The sequence below is a fragment of the Budorcas taxicolor genome, chromosome 1, assembly GCF_023091745.1.
Source record: "Budorcas taxicolor isolate Tak-1 chromosome 1, Takin1.1, whole genome shotgun sequence".
Lineage (NCBI taxonomy): Eukaryota > Metazoa > Chordata > Mammalia > Artiodactyla > Bovidae > Budorcas > Budorcas taxicolor.
Genome location: NC_068910.1, coordinates 22,542,677 through 22,567,921, shown reverse-complemented (window position 1 = coordinate 22,567,921; position 25,245 = coordinate 22,542,677). Strand labels below are relative to the sequence as shown.

The window sequence follows — 25,245 nt, the reverse complement described above, 5'->3', positions numbered from 1 at the left end:
CCCAAACATGGCTGAATCTGGGCTGGATCTGCAGCAGAAGACAAGTACTCTATACTCATCATGTTCATTCATGTCTGGCTTACACTGATTGATCAGATGAGTAAATCGACAAGTTCAAAAGCTCCACAAGTCTCTGAGGACTCCTGGTGATGTACAGTGAGATTCTGAAAGATGAGCTGAGTATGCTTTACTGTTTTCCCCATATGGTCTATATCTCTTCCAAAAGCATTGTAAAAAGTGATAGAGACACATTGTTTATTTGGCTAGTAGTATTTGGTTGAAAATCGAAGTGATTTTTTAAGATTATAGAAATACAGTCATCTGGGTACTAGTGATGAGCCTGAGCTAGAAAGTAATTCACATTGCATTTTCATTTAGTCTTGTGCAACATAAGGCATTTACATTCATTTTCTTCTATGGCACTGTTTGTTCCAATATGGAGTATTTATGCTTTGCTTTTTTAAATCTGCATAAAGGAAATGCTAAAATTTAAACTTCTTCTTTTTTTTTTCCAGAGAATACTCTGCAGAGAGCCCAAATTCCATTTCTAAAGACCATTGTAATCAGAGTAGTAATTTCAGGTTTCAAAATGGTAAAGTCAAAGTCAGTCTAAAACGATGACTTAAGTAACAAAAAATCATACTTAATGGGGTACAACTGACAGCATTCACTTTTTCTTAATAATGGCTTATGATGACTGGTAAAAAGATCAGAGAAACCAGTCTTCTCATTTTGACAAGCAATAAACTAAACACACAGATAAATAAGACTAAATTCTTAAAAATTAACCCTGAAGACAAAATCTTTTATGGTATTTTTGTATCTGTAAGGGACCAGGGCTTGGCAAACGAGTTCTCTTTGCAATCACTTTTGGGCAGACTGTTTTCAATGCCAACATTTAATGAGGGTTAGTTAAGATGAGCACCATGCCATAAATTAATTTGATATATGGATTATTAAAAAAACTCAGTCACACGGTGTAAATATTAACTTGTCAATTTAGGCAATTTGTTCAGGGCCCCATTGTCACTAGTAAATATTAATAGGGCCTTAATTCTAATTATCTGCACTGTGACTCTGTGTGACGGTGATATTGGGGAAGGATTTCAGGGACGTTAGTGCAGATTCCTGTAAAATCAGGGACTTGCTAGGGTACTGACAAGCCATGTAATCTGTGTCTTGATTTCATCCATGTCAAGTACCCTTTTAAAAGCCTAAGCTCCACAGAAAAAGAATCTCTTCTCTTATCATTTTTAAATTTCCATCATTGTCCAGCACCATGCCTGGGCCATAGTGAGTGTTGCATGGATTAGCAAACCTCGTCAATGTGCAGTGAGGGACGCTGATCTCATGGGGCAAAAGGGGTTGGGGGTGGAATCAGGTACACATGCTAGGGAGATATCAGATATAAAGAAAGGTGAGTATACGGCTCTTTGAAAATTTTTGCCAAGAATATAAATGTCTAATAATTATATAACAATGTGTTTATCTTCACTAATAATTAAGTACGTACTTTTATAGGATTCCATTGTTGGTGAGAATGCAAAGAACCATATCCTCCTGGTGAACATCTAAACTGCTTTCTGGAGAGGAGTTTGGCAAAATTTCTAAAAATCTAAGACTTATCTACCTTTATGTCCCAGGAACTTATTTTACTAATGAAGTTATAAAACTCTGTTAATTGCACATTGTATCAGTGAAAAACTAGAGCAATCTAAATATCCAGCAATAAGTGCTTGGCTTAATAAATTATGGTATGGCTCTGAGGCCAAATAATGTGGTAGATCCATACAAGCTGATGTGGGAGGATATTACAATTGTTTCTTTTTTAAAATAAAAATTTGCAAATAATATTTACACCAAAATCAGTTTACATGAAAATGAGTACATGCAAAGAAAAAGTCTCAAATGATACACATGAAAGGAAACTCTTAAAAGTGATTATCTCTGAGAAGTTACATTAACAAGAATTGTGATATTCTACTTCATTAATTTCTGTACTATGGGATTTTTAGAATAGGAAAAATAATGTGTTCCTTTTTCTAATAAAAAAAAGATATTTTAAAATGTGGTTATAAATAACAGAATGTAAGTGTCAGATGATGAATTATCAAATGGTGGAATAATGAGTAGAAAAAGAACCCCCTGTTTTATTTATGTAGAGGTTGTTGAGCATAATTCTCAGCTGATTTCTAAAGAAACCCAGAGCAAGACCATCTTGGAGAAAATCTCAACTCTGCCCTTAAGAAGAATGGTTCTCTGCACTTTCTCCTTATTTCTGGTTTCTCAGTACTAGGTTTAAGGAGCATTGTAACTAACACTCCTTCACTGTGATCAAAGATATTCAACTCCCTCAATCATATCTGGGAAATCTCCCCTCCCCAGATCCTGCTTCCAAGCCTTTGCCAGGGAAACAAGACTCTGCTGTAGCATTAAACTCCTCAGTGTAACTGCATTCTTAGAAAACCTTGTCATTTATGTGATTCCTTAACAGTCTCCCAGTGACAGCTGCTACTTTGGCATCCAATTTTTCAAATTAAAAAGTAAAACATTCTACAAATGGTACGAGCAACAGCTCATTTCTTTCAAATTCTACCCAGCTATAAAAGGAAAAAGGGTGATCATGATAGCCCCAGCATGGGATTGTTCTGCCTTCAGAGTTTATTCCTGGGCTTGGGAAATCAACTGGGAAATAAATGCTGGTAATTCTGAGTTCCAAGGAACATGGTATGCCTGACAATCATTCCTTACATCCTTCTTGCCTGCTCAACCTGTGGGCTGGTGGGGAGCAGGCTCAAAATTTAGGAGTGAGGAAAGAATCTTCGCTAATGTGGTGGTCTGTCACCTCAAGGACATCACTGGTGCTCCCCACAGTGTGAATGGTGAAGAGTCTGACCTTTGAGGGGAGCCAAAGCCCTCATGTCTGGTTCTGCCACTTCCCAGCTGTGTGGTTTTCGGCACGTTATTCAACCTCAGTGAGCTTCAGTTTTCTTACCTGTCAAGTGGAGCTCAGCTAGCCGCCCACGGGGATGTTGTGAGCATTAGAGCATGCAATGCGTGTGATGAGTTCTGTATAGTTTCTCACACGTGGTAAAACCACAAAGCAGCGGCTTTTGTTTGATAATAATGACATTGACGATGATCATTTCCTTCATCGTCATCTCTGTCATCATTGTTGTTAAAACAGAGGTTCGAGTAGTTGGTAACAGACACCTCCAAGTAGGTGTCTCCACTGAGCCACCCATGGAAGTCACAAGACTTGGACAGGTTTCCACGTTTGGTTTTACTAGTTGTGTGACCTTGAACAAAGTTTTAAGTCTCTGTGTGCTGACCTGCAAAAAGGGGGAAAAATAATACTCTAGCCCTGCCTCTATTACAGTGCCACTGGGACAGTCAAGGGGATAATGACCCTACCAATAATTGTCAATCATTTTATATATATGGAAATATATATACATGTGCAGGTGTGTGTATATACACATACCCACATCTATAAAATACACCACTACTTTGTAATTGCTACTTGGCCTAGGGAGAAAAAACAACTAGGACTTCAGCCCTTTTTGGAGAGGACATGCTCAAAAGTACATTATAGGGGGATAGGTAATGAAATGGCTGGTTTGCCCATTACTACCAAATTTAACTTACTGTTTGTTTTTTTGTCACATTGTTTTTCATTCTAAGAGTAATATATGTCACAACAGAAAATTTGGGAATAACAGAAAACAGAAACACCCATTTGCATAGTCATGGTACTTTCCTTTTCTCTATTTTATCTTGTTAAGTATAATAAATAAGGCAAGTGTTGCTTAAACCAAAGTGTAAATCCAAAATATATATATATATATTTTTAACTATCACAAAATGTGAGGCAATTGCATATTGAAGTTCCACCTATTTATTTCTCCTTGGATCAGCAGTTCTCCAACTGGGGAGTACCAGCAGTCATGCTGATTAAGTAGGCCTGGGGTAGGATCTTGGAATCTCCATTTTCAGATTTCTACATGACATGAATGCAGACTGAAGGGGTGGGGGAAGTTCTCTGAACCTGACTTTTTTTTTTTTTTTTTTTTTTTAGTATAGCTGCTTTACAAGGTTGTGTTAGTATCTGCTCTATGGCAAATTGACTCAGTTATATGTATACACATATTCACTCTTTTAAAAATTTCCTCCTCCCTTAGATCACCACAGAACACTGAGTAGAGTTCCCTGTGCTATAACGTAGGTTCTCTTTAGTTATCTATTTTATATACAGTAATGTTGTTGCTATTTTTGCTTAGTCACTAGTTCAGTTCAGTTCAGTTCAGTGGTGTCCAAATCTTTGTGACCCCATGGACTGTAGCCCACAAGGTCCTCTGTCTATGGGATTTTCCAGGCAAAGAATACTGGAGTGAGTTGCCATTTCCTTCTCCAGGGGATCTTCCCACCGTAGGGACTATATCTGCTTCTCCTGCATTGGCAGGTGGATTCTTTACTGCTGAGCCATCAGGGAAGCTATGTAGTCGTGCATATATTACTATTTCAATATTGAAATAGTGCCATTTGCAGACACATGGATGGACCTAGAGATTATCATATAGAGTGAAGTAAGTCAGAAAGAGAAAAACAAATATCATATAATATTGCTTATATGTGGAATCTAGAAAAGTGAACCTGACTTTGAGAGACAGCCTGCAGTTCTGACTCACATCGAGGTCTCTGAAGTCCCACAGCTGGGTCCTGGAAGAGGAATCAGGAACCCAAATGCTAGCCTCACAGATGTCACCATTTGCAGCCCCAGGCTCCCATGCATTTACTTTTCAGCTCTGTTTGCCCAGCATCTGGCAAGCAAGGCAGTTGAGCATCTGCCTCCTTTTTGTTTGACCCCATAGTCTCCAGAGAATTCAGTTCCTCTCATGGCTCATAAGAGGCCATTCTTTTAGGGATGGATGGTTAGGGCTAGGGACTGACACCAGCTGAACATCCTAAGGTATATACTGTGAGACTTCTGGCCGCCTGCTTGATAGCTCTGGGGGATGCAAAGAATGCTCTTACATTCCTCTGGTTCCAAATAGAAGGAAGCAGAGATGGAGGTTAATGGGACCCTGGAGCAGACACCTAACATTCCTGATAAACAAAAGAGAGGTATGAGTGGGATGTTTCCTTCTGACATCCCTATGCTACTGCTGTAGCTAAATTCCTTTATCCTTTTCTAGGCAACTCAACCCCAAACCCCAACCCCTGCCTCCAATCCTAGCAATGGAAGCAGCTGAAAGGAAGAACTGGAACTCGTTTTTTGTAACTTCGAAAAAAAAGCAATGTGTGCGTTCTTCTAGGGAGCAGGGCTTGTCCCAGGTAATGAAACTCTGCCCACCACACTCCCCCATGCCTGCTCTGTAAAATGACACAAAAGGAGACTGAAAGCTACATAAAAGGTTCACCCAGCATACACTGATTTAATCTCTGCCACTTGTCACCTCCTATGGGAGCTCAACAGAAACAGCCTTCATCACATAACCTACAATTATTTTCAATACGTGCCCAAATCTAGGTTTTAAAAAGCCCTGTTCAGATTTTATGGGAATAGGACAAGTATCAGAACCCTGTGAGGCTGAAAGAAAAAGACACAAAGAGTAATTTTGTTGAATTTTTACATTTCTGTCTGCTCTCTCTGAAGCAGCAGTGGCTGGGGCGCTACCCAGGTTCTTGGTCGAGGTTAAATATAACCATTCCTCTGGAATGGAAGTTAGGAAAGTATATTTCTGCTCTCATAGAGTCAGAGGTCTAACTAACTCTCTTAAGAAAGCTTCAATCCAATTTGCACATTTTGCAGATGAAACTGACGTTCAGAGGGGAACTCTTTGCTGGCCATTGCCTGTTTATTCTCAGTTCCATGACCTGCTCCTCGCCTGCTCTGCTCTGATTCTCAGGGGCCAGATTTCCTTTCCAACTGGCTTCTAGTTAGTTTGGGCCGATGGGAAGATCAGGTGGGAGGCTACAGGACAGGAGCAAGGGAGAAGCCAGAATATCTGGCCGCCTGCTTGATAGCTCTGGGGGATGCAAAGAATGCTCTTACATTCCTCTGGTTCCAAACAGAAGGAAGCAGAAATGGAGGTTAATGGGACCCTGGAGCAGAATCTAACATTCCTAACACGTAACATCCACGCCCAACCCCCTTTCTCCTGCTGCTTTGGGTAGCATGTCCAGAGTGGCTGCATCTCCACCTTGGTTCATTCACGCTCCTCTGAACACCTCCTCCATCTGTGGTCCCAGCTTTTGCTCACTTGGGTAACCCATCTTGTACTCTAATAAGACCAACTTCTCCCATTATAGCCTCTTGCCCAGGGGTGAGTAAACTTTTCAGAGACAGATAGTAAATCCTTCAGGCTTTATGGGCTAACAGGGAAAACCAAAGATATTTTGTAGGTACTGTACACATACAATGTTTAAAATGTAATCATTAAAAAATATATAAACCATTCTTAGCTGATGAACTAAGTAAAAGCAGGCTGTAGGCTGGCTGGATTTAGCTCAAGGGCCTAACTTTGCCACCCATGTTCTAGTCTTAGGGGTTGTAGTGAATCCCTACAGTCTCTGATCTGTGAATTGCCTCCTGATATGATCATAAAAGCCCTGCCTCTTTGGTCCCCTCTATTAACTTAAAAAAATGGAATCACTTGGCATGAGGTCTCTTTTCCTGACTGTATATGGGCAATAACTTGTTTCAAACTGTATTCCATGAGTGGAATTGTTATCTACTTCATATATTTCTTATTGCTTTCAGAAATGCATCGTGTAAGTTTCCATTCAAGTTAACTCTGCTGGCTGCCTACCTATGTTTTGACTATCCTGGATGACATGCAATGTTGTAAAACAAGTGACCCCTCCCCAGGAGATGCTCAAGCTAATGCTGGGAACAAGAAACTAAAAATGTTAAAGTTGATCCTCCTACTGACCAAATGCTGTCCAACATCACTGACAAAAGTGATGAAAAAAGCTGCGAAAAGCTGACAAACCAGGCTGGCTTAAAGATGCAAATTTCCATAATAGCTAAGGCATGGATGATCATGCAAATCTGATGTGTTACATACCACACAGGACCTTCCCCACTGCTTCCACCTGTGTCTAAACCCCCACTGTCCCTTCCCTGATTGCCTGCAGCTGCCTCCCAACCAGCCTCCCTGACTCCCACCTCTGCCACACACTCCCTTAAGACTATTTTCAAAGCTGCAAGCCAGGTCTTTTAAAAATATAAATTGCTTGGCTCCACTGCTCAAAACCGCCAATGGCTTCCCATCTTACACACTATAAAATCCCAATTTGTCATGTTCTCTCTCTAGACCCTGTGTGATCCAGCTGCTGCCCACTTCTTCAAGCCTGTCTCCTGCCTCCTTTTCTCTCCTCCTGCTTCCCAGACTCTCCCCAAGCTCAGATATCAGGCTCCTGCACTGGCTCTCCCTGTCCCTGGAATACACCCTCGGGGGTCTCCAAGGAGTGCCCAGCTGTCTCTTCCTCTCTCTTTTTAATTCTTGCAGGTTTGCACTCCTCTGTCACTTCATCGGAGAGAGTTTCCCTAACCAGCTAATCTAACATAGCTCAGCTTCTCTTTCTGTCCACTTCATCGTCTTATGACTTCAGCATGGCCCACGCTGTTCCCTTGACTTAGAACATTCCTCCTCTCCATTCTGTGCGTCTTTAAAAAAGACTTTTTTTAAATTGTTACAATGTTGGGTTTAATTTCTGCAGGACAGCAAACTGACTCAGTTATACATATATATTCTTTTCCATTATGGTTTATCACAGGATATTGAATATAGTCCCTTGTGCTATAGTGTAGAACTTTGCTGTTTATCCATTCTATATATAATAGTTTGCATCTGCTAAACCCAAATCCTTCCCTCGCCACCCCTCTTCCTCTCCTTTTTTGACTGGTTTAAATGCCTTTTCCTCAGGGAGGTCCTTCTGGACCATTCTACATAGGTAGGTGTCCTTTAGCCCTCTCCATTGCACATTTTTGCACAATGTTCACTTTTTCTTGTACACCACCACTACTGTAAGTGTGTGTGTGTGTGTGAGTGAGGATGTGTGTTCTCTCTCTACCTCTTTACTGTCTTTCTCCCATTCCCAAATGATTGCCAGTTTCATGAGGGAAGGGGCTATGTCCATTTTACCACCCAATACATATCAAGTGCCTATACACTGCAGGGCCTTGGATACTGTAAGTGCTCAATAACTATTTATGGAGGGAATGAATAAATGATCCAATGTGCGATCAGTCACAGACCTAGGAGAGAAGAGAAGGCCCCCCTGTATAAGAGACCATTGGTTGCCCACCCACATCTCTCTGGTACTCACCGTTTCTGCATATGATGATGGCTTTCTAAAGTCAGCATCATGACCCCTGCCTGAAGGCTTTCATGGGCTGCAAGTGTGTGTTTGGTCTGCCTGCAGTGCCGGGGAGTTAATGCCTATAGGAGCAGCTTTTGATGGCCAACCGGAGTTGTTAGACAACTACCCCCAGCTTTACCATTTGCCAGAAGCGAAGCATGTTATTCATGGTTTCTTACAAGTCTCTGCTGTGCCAGATGACCACCGGGGCACCTTGCTCATTAATCCAGTGTTCACTGACCTCCTTCCCTTCTTTGTCTTACTACCCCATGACTTACTGGTATTTCCAGGGATCATCTGCCAAGAAAACTACAAATCCTTGTCTCAGCATGTGCTTTTGGGAGAACCCAAAGTAACAGATCCTTCTATGGAATCCCTCACCATAGAAGGATCTGTTACTTTGGGTAATAGATCCTTTTGGAGAAGTGTTGCAACAAAAACTCTCCCATCTAGCAGTTGCTCAGGTTGCCAGGGGAATCGTGGGATGGGATTGGGTGTGTGTGTGTGTGTGTGTGTGTGTGTGTGTGAATGAATTCTCTGATGTTTTAATTTAACTGGGTCCATGGCGGCAGCCACATTTTCTGTGAACTCTGCAGACAGATATTCCCTGTAAATGACAGTTCCTCTCTTTACTGTAGATATCTCCAAATAGGACTGTCCTTGTCCTGGTCTATAACTGTGCTCTGGGCCAGTTCCTTGCACCAAATTCTACTGATAAGATTAACAAGGACAGGACACAATTCAGTGAAGACCTGATGAGCACCAGACTCTGTTATACAACTTGTATGACCTACTGAAATGGTCACAACCATACTACAAGGAAAGTACTCTTATTTCTTTCTTAGAGTTTGAAACCCTGGGTGCAGGGAGGCTATCACTTGCTGCATCTGCTGGGTGGCAGAGTCTGGATGTGAAGCCAGGGATGCGGCCAGAAATCTGCCATTAATTCTTTGGCTATACCGTCTTTCAATCTCCCCAACTCTCTGTCCCAGAGACCCCACCCGCAGGTCTCATCACATCCACAATTTACTCTAAGGCACAAAATTAACATGAGATACTATAGTTATAAAGTTTCTGAAGTGTGTGTGTGTAAGTCACTCAGTCGTGTCTGACTCTTTGTGACCTCATGGGCTGAAAGAAAACCCCTCCAGGCTCTTCTGCGCATGGAATTCTCCAGAACACTGGAGTGGGTTGCCATTTCCTCCTTCAGGGGCTCTTCCCCACCCAGGGATTGAACCCACATCTCCTGTATCTCCTGCATTTCAGGCAGATTCTTTACGAGCCGAACCATTGGGGAAGCTCAAGTTTCTGAAATTTTAGTCAAAAAAGAGTGAAACCATCTGGTAATGAGAAACAATAAACACATGTTTAAATGTAATTGCAAATGCAGCATTTCCTAAACACAAGATATAAAAAAAATATGGTTTTTAACATTTTTATTTTTCCCAATTTGGCCCTCATGGTAAGAAAAAAAAAAAGTTTATCACCATTGCTCTAGGGTAAAGATCTTAGGGGGAAAATGCTTTTCCCCATGACAGAGCCAGCATTACCAGATAATGGCCTAAACTCCACAGCTTTCCTGGCATCAACCTCCATCTGACCCTATGTTCCACAAAGAAGTGTGAGAATCAGAGCAAGTGGCCAGTCATAAAGAGTGCTTCTGTTCTCTGTACAGCACTGGGCAGCCATTGGTCAGCAAACAGTCCCGATGAGCCTTTCCATCAACACAGAAGACCCACACCAGCTTCGGTTTCAAGGATCACAAAGATCAGGTTCACAGTCTCATTCTCCCTTCTGCTCATGCCAAATAACCCTGGGAAAATCATGCTTGTGCCAGTGAGGCTTTTCCATTGTTCTGTACTTTGGGGAGGCTTTCATGCTCCCATTACTTTAATGAGAGAAAAAAAAAGAGAGGATGGAGAACACCTTTGAGGGCAACCCAAATAAGCATCAAAGAGTTAAAGCAAGTTAATAAATGTGAAATAGTTCAATATGTACTCATTCTTTTAATGTCTGCATATTTGGAGAGAGAGAGATGGGGAAGCTTTCATTCTGGGTAAAATATAACCAACATATTGTCTTGAGGGTAATTTTGCAAATTAACTAGAATAATTATCTTCCTCAGCTCTCTATTTTTAATTACCTTTTCTTGATAATGAAAGTAAAAACAATACACTAAAAGAGAACTTTGTGAGTGCCAGGCCTTGCTTAAACCGTTCCCTATGATTCATTTAATGCAACACCACTATGAAACAGGTAACACTGTCTCTGTTTTATAGATAAAGAAAGAGAGAGTAGGTAATACTCTTAAAAGAGACAATAAGTAAATTCCAAAGTTCCATCTCTATAGTTCAAGCTACATTATGTTGCTTCAGTAGATTCACAGTAACGAAAATCATAAAGCTTGTTGCAGAATATCTGGAAAATGTGCGCAAGTATACAAAGAATATTTGATGTGCTCATAATCTCACCACCTAGAAATAAATGAACATTTTGATACAGTGATCATGACAGAATCTCTATAAATATGACATAGCTTTTGTTGTTATCCCAAATGAAAAGCTATGTGATTAATCATCAAATGTGGAGAATATATTTGCAGTGGACTGATTATAGAGTACGTCTTAGGCAGAATTCATTTGGGGGATCTCAATGGATCACCTCCCAACTTTCAGCAATCATTTCATTTTCATAAGCTAAGGCTGAAGTACATGTACTATGGCTGTCATTTGGAAAAGACCTATCATGCGTGATAAGATACCATGAATGAAGAAAACCAAAGGTGGCTTCAACTTTGAAATCTGAACTGAAAACCACTAAAGGAGATGTTATGGACTAGAGGTTTTGATTTCTGACCAGTTTGAAGCAGTGCTCAACATGATTGACAGTGGGAGGAAACAGGGATCTCTCTATCATCTATCTTTACCTCTCTATCTATCCACCCACCCACCCATTCACCCATCCACGTAATTCACATAATGGTACTGTCTTAGGTGGATTGGTACCAGGAAGCAGACCCTGAGATCAAGATTTGAGTGCAACTGGTTTTTGGAAGATTCATCTTTGAAAACACCAATAGGGCAGTGGAGAACTGAGAGAGGAAAGGGAAAACAGGGAAGAAAAGGTGTGTTAATGAACACAGGGTGGAGCTATCCTGCTGGGTACTTCTGAGAGCTTAGTGTGCTAGCCCATGAGAGCTGAGGAATTTGGGATATTTATCCTCCAACTCACACTTGTCATTGGATGAGAGCAGCTCTAGGAGTCATTAACTCCCCAGCATTTCCGGCCTGCCCTGCATACTAACCAAGCAGGTTCCTGTGACTAGAGAAAGCCCTTTAACAGCCACATGGGTTTACAATAGAAAGTGTAGATGGAGATGTGAATTGTGAGTGACTGATAGGTATGGGCAATGTCAGTATGTGCTCTAGTCCTACAGTCAGCCAGTATAAACAACAAAATTGGAGCCATTATATATATATACACACACATACAAATATATATGTATACACATATATATAGTCTATATATAAGCTATAGTCCTGTAGTCAGCCAGTATAAACTAAAACAAAATTGGAATCATTATATATATACATGTATATATATTCATATATATAGTCTCTATATATGCTATAGTCCTATGATCAGCCAGTATAAACTAAAACAAAATTGGAATCATTATATACACACATATATACATTATATACATATATGTGTGTATATGTATATATAAACATATATTATATATATATATATATATATATATAGTTTTGTATTCTGCTTTTCTCCTAATAAAATGCTGGGAGCATTTCTTGTCCTTACACGTTATTTGAAAAAATGACTTTTAGTGGTTGCCTATCACATTTTATTTAACTGATTCCTTATTTTTGGACACATAAGTTATTTCTAATTTTGAAGTACTTAGAATAATTCAATAATAAATATTTTCATGCACCTATTTTTCTCTATATCTCTGGTGCCTTAGGATGAATTAATCAAGGACAATTTTGTTAATTATCTAAAGCAAGGATTACCAATCCCATATCTATAAGAATGCTTGAAATTGATAGAAAACTTAAACTTTCTTTATTCTGATGGGTGTCTCCAGACATAAAAGTGACATAACAACTTAATTTATTTTTATGATGAATCTGCTCTTAGTCTCTCATTCAGTTGTTCTCAAGTGATGGAAGATTTTTATGCCTTTATCATGGAAACCTTTATTGCTGTCTAGCCAAGGTGGCAAGTTTATCACCATGTCATCGAATGAGATGATTACTTTCCAGAAGCAGAGGTGAACGCCTTCTCTACAAAAAGGTCATTAATAACCTTGCTCTCTTTCTTCACAAACATCATGTCATACAGAAGTGAAGTTGCTCAGTCGTGTCCGACTCTTTGCGACCCCATGGACTGTAGCCTTCAAGGCTCCTCTGTCCACGGAATTTTCCAGGCAAGAGTACTGGAGTGGGTTGCCATTTCCTTCTCCAGGAGATCTTCCCGACTCAGGGATCGAACCCGGGTCTCCCACATTGCAGGCAGACGCTTTATCGTCTAAGCCACCAGGGCTTAAGGAAAAATGGTTTGATCCTTAGCATTTTGCATTTTACTTGTTTGAGGGAAAAATACCAAATTCTATTTTCCATTCTCCAACAGTCTGGCATGCTTTCTTTCCTATTGAAATATCTCATGAAATTCCTAAATGACTACCATTTGTTCCATCCACTGGCCTTTTAGTTTTCACTTCTTGACTTCTCTGAAGTGCTGAGGGGTATCACTCATGCATGACATATCCCTAATTTTCCACAAAGCCTACACTTGCCTAGTGGTCCTATCTCTTTTTCCTTTGGATCTCCTTGTTCTCCCTCAGTTATTCCTCTCCTTCATTTCTTCAGTGTGGGCATCATCCATGGCTTAGCCCTGTGTGCCTACTCTTCTATTTCTCCTGATGGCCTCTCTTTGTTCAGGACCTATTTTTCATTCCATGATTATGATCTTGGAGCCCCATTTGCAGGCTCCCCTCTCACTCCTTATATGGGATTTAAGCATGAAACTTCTTGATAGAAAATACCTCAAACCTGGCATGATCAAACCCAAATTTATCGTCTTCACTTTAAAACGGTTTTCCCTATTATTTTCTCTTTGTCTTTCCTTTTCAGTCATGATCAGTGGCAATTCTCCTCTCTTCTCCTAGATCCCCTTTGTTGAGCAGTATGCACACATTGCCTCAGTCATTCGACACAAAAGCCAAGGGGTTCCTCCAGAACCTTCAGACATGTCAGACATTCCTACCCCAACTACCACTGGCAAAGGCAACTCTCATTACTAAATTACCAGGCTTTCTATGGTTAGCATTTCTCTGCTTTGGACTCTCTTATTAGTTTATTAGGAGAGTATCCACTTGAGCAGACGTGTTTGTAACTTGTATTACTGTACAGTTCTTAAAAACCGCTTAATACATTGGTATAAATGCCTCGTCTTTGTGATTCATTGCCTGTGAACTGAGACATTTCTGTTTTGGACTAGGAAAAGTTTACTAGATCGATATGTTAAGGATGTGTTCCATGATATATTAATCTTCTGAGATGTTCAGTGAGAAAGGCTTTCTGTGGTCAAATACATTTGGAGAAACATTGTGTTCTTGGTGATTCAAAATGTGTATTAAAAGGGCAAAGTGCTAAGAAGTATTTCTTAAACTTATTTTATCAGATCGTTTAATGATTCTCCAGCTCTTTCTCCCCCCTCCCTCCTATTCTCCACCCCTTTCTTCTTACTTTTCTTTCTCTCATCCTTTCTTTTTAGAAAAATTAAATATCTAGGGCTCTATGGGAAAGATTTTGGAAAACACTGTACTGACCTGTTTAAGAAAAGTTCTTAGGAGCAAATTTCTACCTTTCTCTGTATTTCCAGAGCCAGCGCTGTATCTGGCACAAAATGACTGCTTGACAAATGTTTGCTAACTTGAAGTGCACACAGGAGAGTATATTAATAAGAAGCCAAAATATTATGTTGAAAGTTGTCTCAGAAATCACACCAGTTTTTTGGTACCAAGCACTTGGTAGTTTTACAGAAACAAATCATTTAGATTTTTATTTCAATTAATCCACTTTGGATCATAACCACAAGATGTCTGACTTGGGACAAATCTTGGTATGTATATAGCCATTATTTTATAGACAGGTCTTATCTTTCATCATGAACTTATAAAGAGGTTGAAAGAATTATCTCAAGCAACTTAAGTACAGGGATAGAGATGTGAGTTCGGGGCATACCCTGGGTAGGCTCAAACACTGACTTTGCCACTTACCGACCAAGGGAAGCTGGGAAAATGTACCCGCACCTCAGTTTGCTCGTTTGAAATGGTGATGATACCTGTACTCCCCTTACAAGGTCATCGTGATGACTTAATGAGATTAAACAGGTGAAAAGCTAAGCACAATGTCTAGCACATGGAAACACTATTTGCTTTTAATACCACTAAATGTATTATCAGCCAGGATTGCACAGTTGATATGAAATGCAAGGTGACCACACAATTTTAGAGAGAATTTGAGAGAACTCATGAAAATATGGATGAGGAGGAAGGAATTGTGTAACAAGGTCTCCATATTGATAAGACTCCAACATTGGGCCATTTGTAGCAGTTTGGGTTGGAGAAAAGAGTTCATTCTGGTTTGAAGCTACAACTCCCAGAGAATAACTTTTCCTAGGGTAGGGTGCTGGATGGGCATTTTACTTATTTGGGCATTTTGCAGGCTCAGGGAGAATCCTTCCTTTTTACCCAGAAATTCCTGGGAGGTTGCATCTTTTTTAAAAGAAACCACATAAGGAAGAAAGTTTCCTGCCTCTCTGTAAGAGGGCACCATTCCCTACCTGAATGGGTAAGCAAATGCCACGTCAATGCTGAGGTCACTTTCCGTCTTGTTGGCACAGTCCACACTCAGCCGCAGGCCTCCAGAATAACCACCACATGTTGCAAATGCAAAGATTGCAAAAAGCTGCAGAGAACAAAGAAAGAATAGAGAAGGCAGCTATTAGAATAGTGTTGATCTCATGAAATATGTCAGCAGGAGGTTAGTGTCTACATTGAGAGAGGTTAGGATGGCAAGTATGACCATCCAAGTATGGCATCATATATGGTTTAGGCTGGAATGAAGGCCAGGATGATGATGGAGAGTGGGATGGTGTGAAAAATTGCCTGGAAAGCTGGAGTAATTTTGCTTGCAGAAAAATTAAATACAAGGACAAAATATCTGCATTTGAGATCAAATATCTGTGTAAAGATGGTTAGACAGCATCACCGACTCAACGGACACAAACTTAAACAAACTTTGGGAGATAGTAAAGGACAGGAAAGCCTGGTCTGCTGCAGTCCATGGGGTCGCAAAGAGTCAGACACAACTTAGTGAGTGAACAACAGCATCTGTGTAAAGAACTGTCACACTACAGAAGGCAGAGATGTAATCTTACATCAAAGTCTCTGGAAAGCTACACACGGAGGGATTAATGATGGATATCTCCATGTGGGAAGAATTTCAGATGTTTCCTTGCTTCCTTCTTTTTGGTTATCTGAATTTTCTGCAAAACACACATGTTTTGTCTTTTGGACTAATACAGATTTTTAAAAATGCACAAAGAATTTTAGGATTGATGGGTGGAGGAAGTGGAGATTACCTAAAATGTGCTATTCTGGAGCACAACATCATATATGTCAACCTTAAAGCATCCTCGGTGGTTTCATCTCTGTTTTACTTGCTCTTTCAAGAGTCAACCATTAAAAGGTTCAACTGATGACCAATTAATATCAGTCTATCCTAGCATAAAACGTGCATCTATGGTAATCAGGCAGGGAAAATTAGAAGCAGGAACTCAAAGAAGTATCCATGGAAAGAAGATATACCTGGGAGGGTGAGAATGCCCTAAGATGGGAAGAAAACAAATACCAAACTTTGCCCACTTAGCTTGGCTAAATTCAAAAGAATGTCCTGCTCATTTCTATAGTACCTCCAGTTATTTTATTTTAACTTTGGAATTCACCTTCTTATAGTAGCTTGGGTTCCTATTAGCAACACTAGCTCACTTTGCATAGTGAGAGGAATTACTGTGTAAGGGTTTTGTAGTCTAACATGTGATCTATCCTGAAGAATATTAAGTGTATATGAGAAAAGTGTGTATCCTATTCTTTTGGGATGGAATAATCTGTATTTATATATTAAATCAATATGCTATAATGTGTCATTTAAGAGCAATGTTTTCTTATTGATTTTCTGTCTGGATGATCTCTCCATTGACATAAATGGGGTGTTAAAGTCCCCTACAATTATTTATTGCTGTCAGTTTCTCCTTTTTTGTCTGTTAATATCTGCTTTACCTTTGGATTGATCTTTATTATTATTATATAAGGCCTTTCTTTGTCCCCTTTTACAGTCTTTGTTTTAAAGTCTATTTCATCTGATATAAGTATTGATACTCCAGCCTTCTTTCTGTTTCCACTTGCATAGAATATCTTCTCCCATTCCTGCATTTTCTGTGTGTATCTTTAACTCTGAAGTAGCTTTGAGGCCCAAGAGAGGCTATTGTGGGTTTGCTGGTATGTGGGACTGGACCCCTGGAGCAGGAGCCACCTTGGAGGGGTGCCAGTGTCAGATGGGAATGCCTGTTGGTGGGATGTGGCAGCAGCTGCTTTGGAGGAGCCAGCCGGGGCAGGTGGGATGGGCAGGGTAGGTCCTCAGGGATATACCAGGTTGGTACACATGGTATTAGTTCAGTTGATGGAGAGTGCAGAAGTGGTACACACCAGGGTTGGGCCCACTAGGTAGAAGGAGAGTTTTGGTGTTTTTTTTAATGGCGCCTGCCAGTGTTTCTGTCCCTGGAGAAAGTTCCACCAGATCTCTACCCCTCCAGCACACGTCCTAAATTTAGTCAGTGGATCTCTTTCTCCTATGACACAGGTGCTTTTTAAGCTGCTGTCTCTGTGCTGAGACTTTGAGCAGCGAGCGTGTGTGTGTGTACTCTCTAAGAACAGAGTCTCAGTTTCTAACAGCCCTCCAGCTTTCCTGGCCATAAGCCCCTCTGGCTTCCAAAGTCAGATGCTACAGAGGCTCGTCTTCCTGGAGCAGGTCCCCCAAGCTAGGCAGCTCAATGTGGGGCTCAAAGCCCTTGCTCCACAGAGGAAACTACCATAGCTGTGATATTCCTCCGTCTGTGAGTAAGTTCTGACTAGATCATGCTTCTGTTCTTTTGACCCAATTTGGTGAGGACTTTTCCTTATAGATTCTTAGTTTTAGAAAACCTATTCTACTAGTCTTCAGGCCATCCTCAGTGACAGTTGTTCTGTAGACAGTCCTAGATTTTGTGTGTATGTGGGAGGAGATAAGCTCAGGATTCTCCTACTCTGCCATCTTGATCCAGAATCCACCAAGTTATTGGTTTTTAAATCCAGTAATTTAAAATAGACACAACTTGACCAAATGATATTATAGACATAGTAAAAACAAAATGTGTTTATCTGTGTTAATGTGTGTAAAGCACTTAGAACAGATCCTGGCACAGAAAAAGCACTTAATAAATGTGAACAAGAGATATTACTCTAAATAAATGTGTAAGACATTTTGGTGAGATCTTGTAGGACATGAAATAGGAAGTTTAGACTTCCTCCCTAGCTAAATCTATATGACCATCAGCCCCAATGAACCAACATACAAGCACTCCAGAAAAACCTTATCTTTTTCCTTTGTTAGCTTTCCCTCCTAGTTTATATCACTGATGCGACTTGTGGAGACATTTAGAAGGTACTCCAACCCATACACACAGAACACCAAGGCTGACAGGACTCAGATCTGGATCCCTGTGATATGGATTTGCTCATGACCAAATGTTCTCTTTCTGTCAGCTCTTAGTTTTGGTGGGAAAAAGGAGGACATGACTTTAATTGTTCAATGCTTAAATCTAGGTTTCATCATACAATACTGGATGGCACAGTCCTTTGTGCCATGTCACGACAGCATCTTTAGTACAATTTCTTCCAAAAGAAAGAACGGAGCAGCAGGGTCCAGAGCCCTGTGGTAGGATGTGGAGGTCGCCCTTTCCTCATCTGTACAACAGAAATACCCTGTGTCCTCCCAGATCACTGAGAGAAGGAAAGAGATGGAGTATGTATTTATGTGCAGTCTTCTCTGAATCCATGCAGATTTGTGTGGTATTTACACATGTGTACTTCTCTCAGGCAAGAGTCCTAAGTGTGTAATCAACACTTGTACATGAAAAGGTTAGGAGGAATTATCTGTTGTTGGCTTTATTAAGTACCTACAATGGGCTAGCTATCGTGTCCAGTACTCAGCATATGTGATCATATTTCCTTTTGACAACAACAGTTCGTGTGTGAAGCTTAATAATCCTGTATTAAAAGTGTGGCAGGATAGCATAAGGATTTCAAACAGTAGTATTCTTTAAAATCCCCTGTAACATTAAACTGGAGTGATTTAGAGGTAAAAGACCCAAAGATAAATCCTTTAAATTCAGTGCTTAATGGCTGTAAAGAAACCACTTTTGGCTTTTCATCTTATATTAAAGCGCCTTACACACAGTAAAATATTATGAATACTACCATGCAGTGAACTTAAGGTGGAAAGATAATTATGTATTAAAATTACATATTTAGATCAAAATATTTGATATTTAGAGGAAGGCATCAGAGTATTGAAACCACACACACCACTACTTTTTCTTTTAACATCTATCGAGCTCTGAACTTGAGTTAAATATGATACCTATGGGCTTTCTGGTTACCCTGCATTCCCCACAGTCCTCACTGATTAAAGAGAAATCATACTGTGTGACTGATACAAAACTCATGTGGGGCTGGTGAGGATTAAACAGATAATGTCTGTACAACACCGGAAGAGTCAGGTCCTGCTGAGTGAATAACATTATAGGGATAGTCTGGAAAGTGAAATATCTGGGAGAATGAAATTAACTCTTTCACAGTATATCAGCCAGGAACCTGGTCCTATAATTAGGATACATCAGGACAGAGTGAGGAGAGGGAAATGGAAGTCCTTTAGGGATCTGAAATTCTCTTAGTGTTGCAGAGAAATGTAGAGTCAGACGGAACTTTGGAAATCTTGGAAGTTGGAAGTCCACCCAACAACTCCACCCTAGGTGGTAGACAGGAGCAGTTCCAGAGTTAGGCAGACCTGAGCCTGAGTCCAATTTCTAGCTGCCTGACACTGAGCAAGATATTTAACTTCTCCCAACCTCATTCTTATATCCACTAAATCAGGACTAATTCACTGGCTCATTCCGCAGCTGTTTAATGGTGTATTTACCAGGTGCCAGATGATGGGAAACAGAAAGGTAAAAAGTTAGAGAAAAGACAAAGAAAAAGTAGGTCCCTGCCTACCCTGAAGTTTAATGCAGGAAGGGGGTTGGGACAGAATTAAAAGAACATACAAATAACATAATTACAAATTGTGTCCTGGGGGACATCTTCCAGAACAGGGTGTTATATCTAAAGATGTCACATTTATGCTAAGACCTTGCAGATGAAAGCGAGAAAGCCACAGGCAATGGAGGGTGGCGTGGAGAGAAGCCCCAGGGACTGAGGGCACAGCTTAAGTGAAAGTGCTAAGGAAGGAAAGGCTTGACAAGTTTAAGGAGCCAATGGAAGGTCAATGTGGCAGCTGGATGGTGAATTGAGGTTGACAGTAATCTACCTCATGTGGATTTGGGTATGTCAACTGAGAGAACACATGCAAAGCATCAGGCTCAGAGCTCTCAGTAAACCATTAGAGTGTGTCCCTCCTCTTCCTTCTCCTTCCCCTCCCCTCCCCTATCACCACACTATTGAAGAAACTGAGAACTAGAGAAGAAAGTCCATTTGCCTTCAACTCAGCAAGATCAGAGCTGGAACTAGAATCCTGGTCTGTAAATTCCCTCAGACAGCAGTCTTCTAATTAGCTCTAGAATAACAGGAAGAACAGTTTTTGACCACATGGATAGAGGATTGTCAAATGGTCCATACTTCTTTAACTAGAGATGCATCATGGTCCTGCGGTGGCCTGAGGTTTTCCATGTTGCTCATTGGGGACCCACAAACACATACTGCAAACCTACTGCTAAGGAGGATGGGTAATTCACTCTCTTTCTCCTTTCCTTCTTTCTTTCCTTTCCTCCCTCCCTTCCTTCTCTCTTATCTCCCTCCCTTCTTTCCTCTTTTCAGCCTTGGTGGGGGTGGAGGATTTTAGAAGAAGAATTGTGGAAGATGTTGTAAAGGAACATAGACTTTCTCAGCTTGACAAGTGTTGCTTAGAGAGGCCATGGATATTAGTGAGAGGATGGTCCCTATGTCTTGTAGATGTTAGACTCTGAGAGACTAATGCTGATTCCTAAGACATGATATCCTCTCTTGGGAGATGGAAAAACTTTGTGTCATGCAGCCAGGATGGAGGGAGAATTGAAGATGGGTCCTGGAAGGCTTGGGAGGGCGAAGAGTCTGAGAGAAAAACTCCATCTGAGGCCAGCTCTCTAGGCTATATGCAACATGATGACAGATTAATGACACTGTGTTTCTGTGTATGCGTGTGCACATGTAAGAGTTTCTATAAGCTCTGGGCTCTGTGTTCATCCTCAACCAAACCTGTGCCTTCTTTTTGGTAATGCAGTGTACTTACTCACCTTCCTAGACATCAAGGGCATAGTCCAGGGGCAAAAGTTCATTTACCCACATCAAGTGAAATTATAAAAGTTCACTCAGAATGGCCATCATCAAAAAGTCTACCAATAACAAATGCTGGGGAGGTGGAGAAAGGGGAACCGTTCTACACTGTTGGTGGGAATATAAACTGGTGTGGCCACTATAAAGAACAATGAGGAGGCTCCTTAAAAAATTAAACACAGAGTTAGCGTGTGATCTAGTGGGTGTACTCCAAGGCAGATATCTGGAGAAAACCATAACTGGAAAAGATATGTGTAACCCAATATTCATCAAAGCACTATTTACAATAGCCAAAATATGGAAGCAACCTAAATGTCCATCAACAGAAGGATAAAGAAGATATTATTTATATATGAGTAATATTCCATTGTATGTATGTGTATATTACTCAGCCATTAAAAAAGAATGAAATAATGCCATTTGCAGCAACATGGATGGACCTAGAGATTTTTATACTAAGTGAAGTGAGTCAGAAAGAGAAAGACAAATACTATATGGTATTGTTTATACGTGGCATCTCAAAAAATGATACAAATAAACTTATTTACAAAACAGAAATAGACTCACAGACATAGAAAACAAACTTATGGTTACCAAAGAGGGAGAGGGGATAGATAAATCAGGAATTTGGGATTAAAATATTCGCACTACTATATATAAAATAGATAACCAACAAGGACCTAGTGTATAGCACAGGGAACTCTATTCAATATGCTGTAATAACCTATAATGGAAAAGAATCTAAAAACATATATGTTTTTTATATATATGTATAGTCAACACATATGTAACTGAATCATTTTGCTGTATGCCTGAAACTAACACAATATTATAAATCAACTACATTTCAATGAAAATTAAAAAAGAAAAAAATAGTTCTGTGTTGCCATCTTTCCATTGCCACCTTTCCAATTCTCCTCAAATAGAGCAGACACCTCAGCCTCCAGCACAACCTCAGGTAATCAATATCATAATCACCAGCCCAATCACTCTCTTCCCTCTCGTTCAGGAGAGTAAAACAAATCTCCTACAATGAACTCTCATTTCACTACTGTCTTGGATGATCTATGGCTCTGTTCCTAACAACAAAAATTACTCTCTGATGGATGAAATTAGCCAGCAGAGATTTCCCTTGCATGCAGTTAATTAGGAATACATCTGGGATAAAGAGAACAGAAGCATTGCCTTGCACTTTCTGGCTTAATAAGCATCCACAAACCAAAATTCCTCATAGCAGGAATACCTTTACACAGTTAACAATACCAAAGGTTTTCCCCTGAAAAAAGTGCAAGCAGCTCCCTCCTTTGAATTAACTGCACCACACGAGGAATATCAGTGAAAGCTGCTATTAATCCTTCTGGTTAATTTGCAAGGCAGAGTGGAAAGCAATAGGTCGGAGGAGGACAGGAAATCAGGCTGATAAATGACTCTCATGGGGACTGTGGTCTCCAGAAAGTCAGGGAGGGGACATCTTCCAAGGTCTCATGCACAATCTCTGGCAAGAAAGAGCCCTTGGAAGAAATAAGTGAGAGTAAGGAGCCTGGCTAGAAAGAGATTCGGTGATTGGGACCAAGTAGTGGTATTTCTCTTACCACCAAGCTGTGTGTGCTGGCAATCAGAGCTCCACAGATACAACCTTGACTTATACTGCTGCTGCTGCTGCTAAGTCGCTTCAGTCGTGTCCGACTCTGTGCGACCCCACAGACGGCAGCCCACCAGGCTCCCCTGTCCCTGAGATTCTCCAGGCAAGAACACTGGAGTGGGTTGCCATTTCCTTCTCCAATGCATGTTGACTTATACAGCATTTGCCAATTTCCAAGGTGTAAATACTTCCACCATGGCCAATTCTAAGCCACCAAAATAACATCTCTGAAACTTGACTGGGAAGAGAACCGCAGAGTCAGCTGTGCTCAAGCACACCACAGCAACCACAGGACTTTTCTTGACTCTCCCCTGGAGCAAGAACCCGGGGCTGATTTCAATGGTTCACTTCTCTTATTTCACATTTCCTCTTATTCCATAGCTCATATTTCCTCTTATTTCATATCACTCACCTTGGGTTTATTTGGCTGATTTCACTTCAATTATTCATTCATTCATTTGTTGTATACATTCAATCACTTATTTACTTACTGATTTAGTTATTGTAGGAAAAGCTGTTGATGCTCCGCTTAGGATCCCCTCCACACTCTCTACAGGCCACCTGCAGCATCACGGGGACAGTCCTCATATGCATCAAAGGTTCCTCCCTAAACATTCAATTCTCTCTGTTGAGGGCTATCTCAGGCAGCAGGGACACAGCCTGTGACTGGGGCATGGTGCAAGGTTCCGGCGATCAATTCCATGTCAGTTTCCAAACAATGTGGGATGGAAATTGGTGGACAAATCCCCCAAGTGTCCTTCTCTGTCTGTGGGGAAATTTTGAGGTGTGTTTAATACAGTTTCTTCCAATGGGATTGAGCCCTATTGCCTACAGCAAATCTGCTCGTGAACGACACCTGTGGTTGGAGTCTTCCTTTTCCTCTCTCATTTCCTCACCCATCATTGTCTTTCCTGGCATCATCTCTCAGGTCACCTTGTTGAGCCTACATTCTTCCATTTCCCAAAAGCAAATCTCAGGATCTGCTTTTGGGAAATGCAACTGAGATAGTTACCAAAAACTGACCAAGTACCAATTGTTCTCCACGCACTGCAATGGCCCTAGGACTGTATTAAGGAAAGGACAGGTACCACTCAGCACCCCTTAGCTCGTGCCCCTCAGCTTATAGCTAGACACACTCTCATCTCTGCAGCTCTTTCCAAATAAGCAGAGATCTGCAAACAGAAAGTCTTCTTGGACTATGCTGTCTAGAGAAGGGCACCTGACCCCAGCCCACCCCCATTCTCACTCTCATAATTCACTTCTGTTGCTATTTACCTGAGCAGACATTTAAAAATCTGTGTTTGGCATTATGCATTCACTTGTTTATGTTTTGCCTGGCCACTTCTCTGAGGAAAAGTAATACCCTTGTCTTTACTGATGAATCTCAGCTCTTGGCACAAAGTGGGTGCTCCCTAAACACTTGTTGACTAAAATATATAAATATATTTCCCTCCGCCACCTCTGGGCTTCCCTGGTGGCTCAGTGGTAAAGAATCTGCCTGCAATGCGGGAGACACAGGAGATGCAGGTTTGACCCTTGGGTGGGGAAGGTCCCCTGGAGAAGGAAATGGCAACCCACTCCAGTATTCTTGCCTGGAGAATCCCATGGACAGCGAGCCTGGCAGGCTACAGTCCATAGGGTCGCAAAGAGTTGGACATGACTGAAGCAACTTAGAAGGACGCACACTGCGACCTCCAGGGAAAGTGAAAGTGAAAGTGAAGTCGCTCAGTCATGTCAGACTCTTTGCGAGCCCATGGACTGTAGCCTACCAGGCTCCTCTGTCCATGGGATTTTCCAGGCAAGACTGCTGGAGTGGATTGCCATTTCCTTCTCCAAGGAAATGTTTCTTTCCTACACTTAGAAGGACGCACACCGCCACCTCCAGGGAACTTGCTATCTATTTGGGAATGTGGACAAGAGGATGAACAGGTATGGTGACAGTGCTTTTTGGTGGTGGCAGTCACTGGAACCCCTAGAGGAAAATGTGGAGTGTGTTTGCAGAGTGGAGAGACATGAGAAGTGGACTCTCGAGGAACGGACAGCTAAGCAGATGCCAGGCAAGCATGCCAGGTGTAGAGAAAATGAGTGTTTCTGGTAGGGAGAGGAGCAAATCAATGACACTCAAGTGAAGGAGTAAGGCATATCTGAGCCGTGCGGCTGACAGGACAGGAACAGACACTGTAAGATGAGAAGAAAGCTGAGGCTCCATTCAGGAGGTGGCAGGGATGAGCCAGGTCTGATGTAGCAAGGATCTCAAAACTCTGGCCCCTGGGCCACGTCAAGCCACATATACTCATTCACACATGTGGTCTATGGTTGCTTTCAGGTTTCAACCAGATAACTGAGTGTGGACAATAAGAGACCCTATGGTCTGAAAAGCAAACCTATTTACAACTAGCCCTTACAGAAACCCAGGAGAAACTGGGGTTTTCGGAGGGGCCTGGGTTATTGGCCAGGGAGGGGTATGACCAATAGGAATTTCAGAAAGGCCACACTGGTTGGACTGGAGCGTGTGGATGGAGAGAGA

General features: G+C 41.2%; 1 protein-coding gene across 1 annotated transcript in view; it reads right to left on the bottom strand.

Annotated features, from left to right (window-relative positions):
• The window catches only part of SYNPR (synaptoporin), a 296,608-nt gene that overhangs the window by 115,493 nt on the left and 155,870 nt on the right, over positions 1–25,245 (bottom strand). Inside the window, exon 3 of the mRNA XM_052639768.1 lies at positions 15,235–15,359. Coding sequence (XP_052495728.1) covers positions 15,235–15,359 — 125 coding nt within the window. The remainder of the gene's footprint in view (positions 1–15,234; positions 15,360–25,245) is intronic.